Genomic DNA, 9238 nt, shown 5'->3' with positions numbered 1-9238 from the left:
CTATTTGTCATTAACAAAACTCAATTATGCACCTGAAACGAGACAAAATATTAGAGGAGCACTTGTACTCGTCAATTTATTATACATGTACTACAATGATAGTCATTAGAGTCATTATCATGGAAACAATGTTGAAATATTTTTATTCTGCTACTGTCATATATATTGTTAGACATCTTATGAATATATATACAATTTTGATAATAATAATAATTACAAATGTAAAATATTGACAATATAAAGTTACTATCAAGCTATCGTGACGAGTGCACAAATTAAACATCATCACTCTAAACAAAACTAATGATGGTCAAGTGTTAATTGGTTTATATGTAATACTTCCTTATTGTTACTATATAAATAAATACGATACTGGGATGACTTGTTCCTTCATTATTGTTTATATATCATATTGTATTGTTTAAGTGTTAAAGTTACAATAAAATGGCTGAACTTCAAGAATATGAAGAAGTAAGACCTGTAAGACGAGATGAGATATATGTCTACGATGACATAAAGAATTATAATAAGATGGACAATGTGAGCAGTCCATCGTGGAAACAATATCTAAAAATGTTTATCATGATGATATCAGTTTCTTTGATGAGTGCTGTTGTTACTTATTTTATGGTTAATGGTAAGTCAAAAAAAAAAGCATTTTAATCCTTATGCATGTTTTTCAGGTTTTTACAGATTAAACAAAACCTTACATGGTTTAATCAAAATACGAGGATTCTTTAATATTTTCATATATTTAACGGATATGTTAACCGCATTAAAATTCATTTTTTATTCCAAAAAACTGTTAAGGCATTTTCAAAAAACTTAAAGTGAAAATATGCATATTTTTTGGCATTTTACATTATTTCTATTCAATTAAATACATATTTCACAAAATTTTAATGGCAGTATCTCTGAAAGTATAAATGTAACTGTGACACATATCATTTGATCGATATTTAGAGGTCTTACTGAATATAAAATTTCATCAAAACGTGACCAAGCTTTAAGTTGCTTCTCGTATTATTTTGAATATTTACCCCCAAAAAAAATAGAATGTTGACATTTTGGATTCAACTACGTAATGTTTCGTTACTGATTTAATATTTTGGTTTCTATTTACATTTCATATGAAGGAATTTGAAATTCTTAGTTTAAACAACGAGTAACATTGTCCAAGCTTTATCTGTCCTAATTTATTTTCTTTTTGTTTTATGTATACATTTGAAAATATCAGGGCCGAAGCGCGGTGTAAATAAATGTATCTTAAGTCGCAAGATAAATTGCCTAGTTGGTTAATTAGATAAAAAGAATAATATTAGAGCAAAATAGATAGTACAGGGAGCAAGTCTACGTGTTCTTCGTTCGCAACATAATTGTTTAGAATTCGCCGTTTCAGAATCTAATGCATTCCGGGTAATATTTTCAAAGGCGTACACCAAAACGTTGTGGTTTAAAACATATTAAACAATGGTAATTCAACCAATGACTTAACGTTATTTTCATATTGGTGTGCGAACAATGCTGTTACCCATATTCATCTAGATTCTAAAAAGGCGAATTTAGAACAGTTTTATACCATATGAAATGGTTTATCTCTTAGATACAATTAGCATGTTAAAGAAACTTCTGTATGTCTCGGTCATAAGCAGAATAGACTGAGAATTAAGGACATATAATCGACAATAAGCATTATAAGACATCATTTTGGGTCTTCGTGATTTTTCTATTACAAATGGGATTTAACAAACGACATATGTTAATTCACATTCGAATCTTGTAACATTACTTCAGATTTTATATAAGCATCCAATTTATGAATTGCAGCTATTATAAAGATTACGGAATGAAAGAACGAAAAGCTATAGATCAAACAATATAAATCCCATAAAACACAGAAAACTCCTCGGGAATTCTAGATCTGATTTTATCGCTTCTCTGCAAAATGGGGGATATTACGTAATTTTCATGGCATTGCTTTGCATTTTTTTAAATTTTACTAACCTAAGGTAGTAACTGAAAGGGGGACTGTGTAGGTATATTTTGATGCAAATGAACATTTTTTTTTTCAGAATTGGCCGAAATACCTTCTGATTTTTCATAAGTTTGGTGTAAGTTGACGACTGCCTATGATACTTTAAACAAGCCCATTCATGAGCAGAACAATCATTATTAAAAAAGTCAATGTACAATATTTTGTACTAAATAAATATAACAAAATAATTGGTTATTGATAATTAGTAGGATTGTTATAAAACTAGTCTTTAAAATGGTAGTTTAAAATAAGATTACAAAAATAATTATGATCTACAAAATGTACAACATTTTGCATGGAGCACACCGTCACGTAAACTAAATCAGTCATTAATCTATGAATTGTATATTTTTATGTAGTATCTCTCCGTTCTTTCCTTGTTTTTGAAAGTATTTTTGCAAGGTGCTGAGATTGAAATGGTACTGGCATATGATTTAGATGATTTTTGCAGTAACACTTTTTCCCCTTGTCGAAATAAATTGTTTTTCTTAATTCTAGCTCAGCTGCAGTAGAAATTAGATACGTAGGTATTTTTTTATTTATTTATGTTTTTTTGTGTCAAATCGCAATTATAACAAATTCTGAAAGCTTTTTAGGACAAAATGTCCATAATTATATTTAAACAGTTAAAATTTTCATTTCTCGATCTAATTCTATTACGGAAATGGCTACATTTCTCATAATAATAATGAACATTTCAAAACGAAATGCACTTCATCCTCCACAGAATTGTGACTTAACTTCGAAGTCAGTTGTTTGAGTTTACTCCATTGTACCTACATGTTTCAATGTCTAATGCATGGTCACTAAAACGAAATTTAGACAATAGCCGTTTTTGCTCCATATTACCAGTGATGAGATAATGTTCAAGTTAGAAGTATTGATTTGAATTTTATACATGTTCTAAATTAATTGGAATATGACAGTTGTTATCCATTCATTTGATGTGTTTGAGCTTTGGATTTTGCCATTTGATTAGGGACTTTCCCTTTTAAATTTTCCTCGGAGTTCAATTTTTTTTTTTTGTGATTTTACTTTTTAATTAGTATACATTATAGTTTAATGTTTTCCTTTCATTATTAAATAAATTAAATTTCCAGATTAGATTGGATTTAGAGATAATATTTACTTTTACTTTCCTGATATCATAACTTGCTTTCAAGTTCTCATAGTTTTTATGAAATATTTCAAATTTCAAAACAATTAAGAATTTTCTGAATACAGTCATACCATAAGTCTTGTTTTAACAATGTCATACTTTTAAATATCAGAGTAGAGTCATTTTGATTCAAATTTTTAACCATACGAGACCAATATTTTACAAGAGGATTTAAACTGAATAAGATTTTTTTTTTATTTTTAGCTCAGCTTCAGCAGAAATTGAATTTATATGATAAAAAAATTGCAGATATTGAAAAGGAAAAAATGGATACTGAAAACCGAAACAATATAACGTTTTCTGATTTACAAAAACAGATTAAAGATAGCACAGAACAGGGTAAATATGAATCATTATAAACAGAAAATATAATTCCCCTCCTTCTGTCATTTGCTAAGATATCTATTTTACAGAACTCAGTTTATTATATCTCTACAAAGAAATTGTGAACCTCATCAAAGCAATTCTAATAATATATAATATATTCTAACATGACGTTCTTCAAACGCTTTGAGTACACACCCGTGGTAAAATATGAATATATTGTTTGGGCTGTTCCGATCGTACTCCTGCGTCATATGCTTTTTTATGAATGAGCTACCGGACGTCATAGAACGATGACGTAAGAATATAAGCATTTTACGGGAAAATACGCGCTTGTGAAACCGAAAATCATCACTACAAGGAAACGTAAACAAACGATGTTAAAATGTGTTATATAAGCCATGTTTTGTATGCATATATAAGACATATAAGTACAATTATCATTTAGATTCATCCAAACCTATCTAAATATGTTATTGTAAATAGTTTAAGCATGTCATTTATTCAGTTTGCTCTGGTCTTTTACGTCAATTTAATAGTGCGTTTATTCATGGGAACGGCAAATAATGCCTTCATCTAGAGCGCTTCGATCCAAAACAATTGCCGTATTTGTCCTATTAGAATCGAAATAATTCATGGGGGCTTGAATATATCGTGATTTTACCACGGGTTGTCCCTTTATGCCGATATTTTACCCCTCGCTATCGCTCAGGGTAAAATATTTGTCATAAAGGGCCAACCCGTGGTAAAATCACGATATATTCAAGACCCCATGAATTATTTCTTAATTAAGTGAAAATGCACTGTAAAGCGATTACCAGTGTGACCCTTGCTTCGAATTTGGCTTATTTTCACTTTAAACTGTGCACATTAAATGGTAGGAAATATACAGATGGAACGAAATATAAGTGAAAATTGCAAGATTGGTCAATTTTGCAACTAATTTTTTTAATTTTAATGCATGGAACATAAGAAATGCTAATTAAAGGGTCCGGTTCAGTTAAACCCGGTTTTGTCAAGGAGTATATTATTATTATCATTCATTCACGCTTATTCAATTTTATTTATCCAGAAACAAATTGTTGTTCTGTTTATATACTCCACCCTAAATATTAATTAAAATAGTTTGCGTAGAAATCAACAGCAATATGAAGAGGACAATTAAAATTTCTGCGAACCTGCATTTTACTACATTATAGATATTATTCAACGACCACAAATTATTCGTACAAAACATGGCTTTATACGGGCAGTGACAATATGACGTCAAAGTGTTTACTGTCAAAAACATCGCCGCGGTGGTCTCGTGGTTGCGTATGGAAGACCATTCGTATTTGATACCCAGTCTGATTAAACGACGGCTTAAAATTTGAGGCTTCCCTTTTCATAGTTAGTCGCATTTATAAGTAAATGCAAAGACTTGTAAAAATCCGTCTCAGCGTGTCAGTCAAGCAAAAAGCAAGGTTTACGTTCAAATCGCATTAACTGGTTCTCCTCCCCCTCCTCGTCCCTTTGAATGCGCACACAAATTCATTAAAAAATGGAGAAAATATGCATGCCAGATTTACCAAGAAAATGATTCTTTATAAAGGGTAATTCAATCTCACCATTATGCAATGATTATAGTACATTGATAATTGTTTTTCTCCATGAGGCGCTAGTCAAGCTCTTGTCATGTCTCTAGTTGGGGTCATTGTTCCATTGATTTGTATCCCGCATTGTCTTTTGAGCACATAATACTAAAACTCATGAAAGTGTATAATTACTTTAAAGTTTGCTATAAATAATGTATTTACCCTTGGATCAATCAATATTTACAAACGAATTATATGGCAGAGAACTAGGAGGATCGCAAACTATCTCTATTAACAGAATTCAAAATCAGAGATTTAGTTACTGGAATCGTCAATATGCGCTTAACCTGAGGTAAAAGACGCAGAGAAGTAGATATTACCGACAAAAATGTCAGTGCATGCTACATGCACAAATCCAATAAAGCAACAAAAAAAGTCAAATCCCACAAGTCGATATATAAAATTGAGAATGGAAATGGGATATGTAGATTTAACGAGAAGAATATGTTTTGTGTCCCGTGTACATTTACAAATCGTTATGAAAATATCAAGATATGAAGACGTCATATGATATGATACGACCGGTAGTGTTCAAAAAAAATGTTTTGTTCCTATTCTAGCGGTATCGACGCTGTAACAATAACAGTGTGTTTCAATAGTTTTTTCACATTCATCTTGCAAATAAAAAATGACACCACCAAGATTGTAAACTGTTCTTACAAGATGATAACTTTAACATGTTTAATTTGAGATAAAATAGCACGTTAATACATGTGGTGCATCCGGAGCGCTTTCCCGTATTTACCTTCACCAGAAATACTTAAATCTAAAAGTTTGAAATCCAAGAATATGAAATATACTTGTTGAGTACGCGAGGAGCATCATACACTCAAATAATGCCAAATTAAACTGTAATCAATTTGCCTGCGACAGTGGGAGTATCAACATTGCAGGAAAATAAAACCAACACTTTAAAAGATTTGGTCCAATAAACATAGAAAAAGTAAAAGAAAAATCTATACACTTTAAAAAAAATGCCTGTGTTTACACCATGAAATTTTCTCTGAGTACAGACAAAACTGTGTAATTTTAAAAGTTTTAATGCCTGGCAGCACCTAGATAAATTAATGTTACATCCAATTTATGTTCTAAAAAGTTAAAACACTTTATGGATTTTGATGAACATTTTCTTTCCTTGCCACAGAAGATGGTGAAATAAACAAACACCTAAGTCTTCTTTGATACAGTCCACTCATTTACACTATTTAAATCACCTTTGTTGTGAGTAGATTTCTATTGTCCATATCAATCAATATGATAATACAATCATTACCTGAGGGGGACCATCTCAAAGATTTCACATGACTTTGTTTATTTTTACACCACCTGTGGCAAGAAAAGAAAATGTTTAGCAAAATCCACAAAAGTTTTTTCTTTTTAAAACACAAAATGAATACAACTTGTATATATCTAGGTGCTGCCAGGATTTTAAACTATTAGAATTACACAGGTTTGCCTGCATTCAGAGAAAATTTCAGGGTGTAAACACAGCCATTTTTGTGGAAGTGTATAGATGAACCTGAAAAAGACGATTACTTGTTACTGAACCAGATGAGTTAAGTTGAACACATTTTAATACTAACAATCTCAACTGTTATTTGTTGTACATATTCAATTATCAATGTAAATAATAAATCGATTGATACGTTTACTTCTTGTGTGTTGCAGTGGTGACAGCGGTGTGGATGGAGCGCCAATCGGGCCACTAGCGTTTATTGTGACTGATTCACGTGGTAACAAGTTTGACAATAACAGAATATTTGAACAGCCGCCTGACCTTAAAATAGAATATTGTATTGTCCGTGGAGCCACAGTAAATGAATTAAAGGACGTTTTCATACAAAGACTGAATAGTGTGGACACAAATAGATGTCTCCCAATAATCGTAATAATTGCAGTTGGGATAAACGACTTCACAAAATTTATTAAAAATAAAAACAGGGAACGTGAGCTAGTATATTCAGGTGCTAAAGGTCTTGAAATATACGAGAAGATATTAGAATTTAAAGCAGCTGTTAAAGAGAAATTACCAAATGCTTTAGTCGGTTTTATAACGGTGCCACCAATAAGTTTTAAGAAATATAAGGAACACTGTTTTGAGAATAAGAAGTTGACAGTTTCCAAGATATCGGACGATGATCTGCTGAAGTTTCAAAAGGATTTAGAAAAGGAGTTTGAACTGTTAAATGAAAAAATATTTTTTGGAAATTGTGAAAAACAATCGGGACATTTAAAAGGCTGTCGTACAATTTCTTGGCACAGATCAGTTTGCAGGCTTGGAAAAGTAAAACGAGGTAAAAAGTATCAAAAAGTATATAAAAACGATTTTCGGGAATTGTATGACGGAATACATGGTACGTCGGATATTAAACTCCAAATTCCATCCTGCAAAACACAGTACAGAAAAGAATCCTATTTTCCAAGAACTATTACCGACTGGAACAAACTACCGGACAACATTGTAAATTGCACTTCAGTAGACTCTTTCAAATCTTCAATTTCAAAGCATCAATATTAACTCAACTATTACATCATACTTAATTATACAAAGCATTTTTTTTATTTTTCGTATTTTTTAAAGATTGTATATATATCAATCTCTGTCTTGTTGTAAGTTTCCTCCTGTGACATAATCTTCAATTTGTTGAAGGCGGTCACTATATGGTAGAAGTAGAAGTAAACAAAAGTGGTTTTCACAGTTAATTATAGCTATCAGAGCTGAAATTGGTTATACAAAAGCGGAGGCTGCACAATCGTCAGATGATATACTAGCTGGTAGCTCGGTTGCAGAACATTCACAGTTAGAGGATAGTGATAAGGAAGGCTCCTGGGATTTTAAGAGAGGACAATTAATGTAAAACTGTAAATGCTATATTGTATCCTTTTGGTAATAAGTTTTTTATGTTTCAATTAAGGTATTAAGAAATAACTGTTGTTTTCTTGATACATTTTGAGCAGCAGGTGGTAGCTCATACATTGTAGTCAAGTTTTGCTTGAATGGTAACTGGTATATATATATATATTTATATAAAAAGAATTTCAATATAAATATATTTGAACCATAATTTATTTTATATTTTTCTAAAGACAAACTTAACCTAGATATTTTTTTGAAGTATTATAAAAATGGCGGAGAACGGAGACGCAGGTCAGCAGGGCGCAAAACTAAAAGACCAGTTGTTATGCCAGATGTCTTTACTGGTGAAGAAGAATGGACAGATTGGCTATTTCAGTTTGAAAGCTGCTCATCATTGAACGACTGGGATGATGACTTAAAATGTAAATTCATTATAGTTAGATTGAAAGGAACTGCAGGTAAGGTTTTAAGCGATCTGGATGATGACACTAAGAAAGATTGGACTAAATTAAAGGCAGAACTAACTGCAAGGTTTGACACAACTATAAGGCCAGATCTTTATAAATCAGAGTTTATGGGAAGAAGGAAGAAACCTTCGGAAACATATTTGGAAATGGGTAATTCAATTAGAACTCTGGCACGTAAGGCATATCCATCTTTGTCAAATAATGTCGAGACGAATTGGCTAAGGATCAGTTTTCAAGGGGCCTAGATAAGACAGAATTAGCTTTGAAAGTGAGACATGCCAATCCGAAAACGCTTGATGAAGCTATAATAATGACGTTAGAATGGGAAGCGGTGGAGAAACTGTACCATTGAGGGTAGCCAATTTTTCAAGTGAAGATGTGACAATCTACAAAAACACTACTCTAGGGATTTTCTCTACGATTGATGAGGACTTTGATAAAGACATGGGTGTTTGTGGTGCGGTAAACAGTTCTACAGTTTGTACTGGCAGTAAGAACACAATTGATAATATTCATGTTGATTGTTCATTAGATCTTAAACAAAAAGAAAGACTCAATTCCCTGTTAGAGGAATATAGCAACATTTTTTCAAAAGGACCAGCTGATCTTGGTCGAACCTCATTGGTGAAACACCACATTGAAACAGGGAGTAGTTGTCCTCTGCGACAAGGGGTAAGACGTGTGTCTACACACAAACAGAAAGAAATCAAAGATCACATCGACAATATGTTACAGGAAGAGATTATTCATCCATAATGTAGC

At 31.7% G+C, this 9238-nt stretch overlaps 1 protein-coding gene across 1 annotated transcript; it reads left to right on the top strand.

The window, feature by feature from the left end:
* The first annotated feature begins 413 nt into the window (after positions 1-413).
* Positions 414-3560, top strand: LOC127711149 (uncharacterized). Its single transcript, XM_052217100.1, has 2 exons — positions 414-637; positions 3399-3560. The coding sequence occupies exons 1-2, from the start codon at positions 445-447 to the stop codon at positions 3551-3553; spliced, it is 348 nt and encodes a 115-aa protein (XP_052073060.1). The 5' UTR covers positions 414-444; the 3' UTR covers positions 3554-3560.
* Positions 3561-9238: the final 5678 nt, after the last annotated feature.

The sequence above is a fragment of the Mytilus californianus genome, unplaced genomic scaffold, assembly GCF_021869535.1.
Source record: "Mytilus californianus isolate M0D057914Y unplaced genomic scaffold, xbMytCali1.0.p SCAF_8, whole genome shotgun sequence".
In the NCBI taxonomy this organism is placed as follows: domain Eukaryota; kingdom Metazoa; phylum Mollusca; class Bivalvia; order Mytilida; family Mytilidae; genus Mytilus; species Mytilus californianus.
Note: the sequence above shows the minus strand (reverse complement) of the source record. Positions and strands in the feature narration are given on the sequence as shown.

Bases quoted from the DNA above. Each gene is read 5' to 3' on its own strand.
- LOC127711149 (XM_052217100.1), top strand. From the start codon at position 445: ATGGCTGAACTTCAAGAATATGAAGAAGTAAGACCTGTAAGACGAGAT. The intron at 638-3,398 runs GTAAGTCAAAAA...TTTTATTTTTAG, and splicing joins TACTTATTTTATGGTTAATG to CTCAGCTTCAGCAGAAATTG.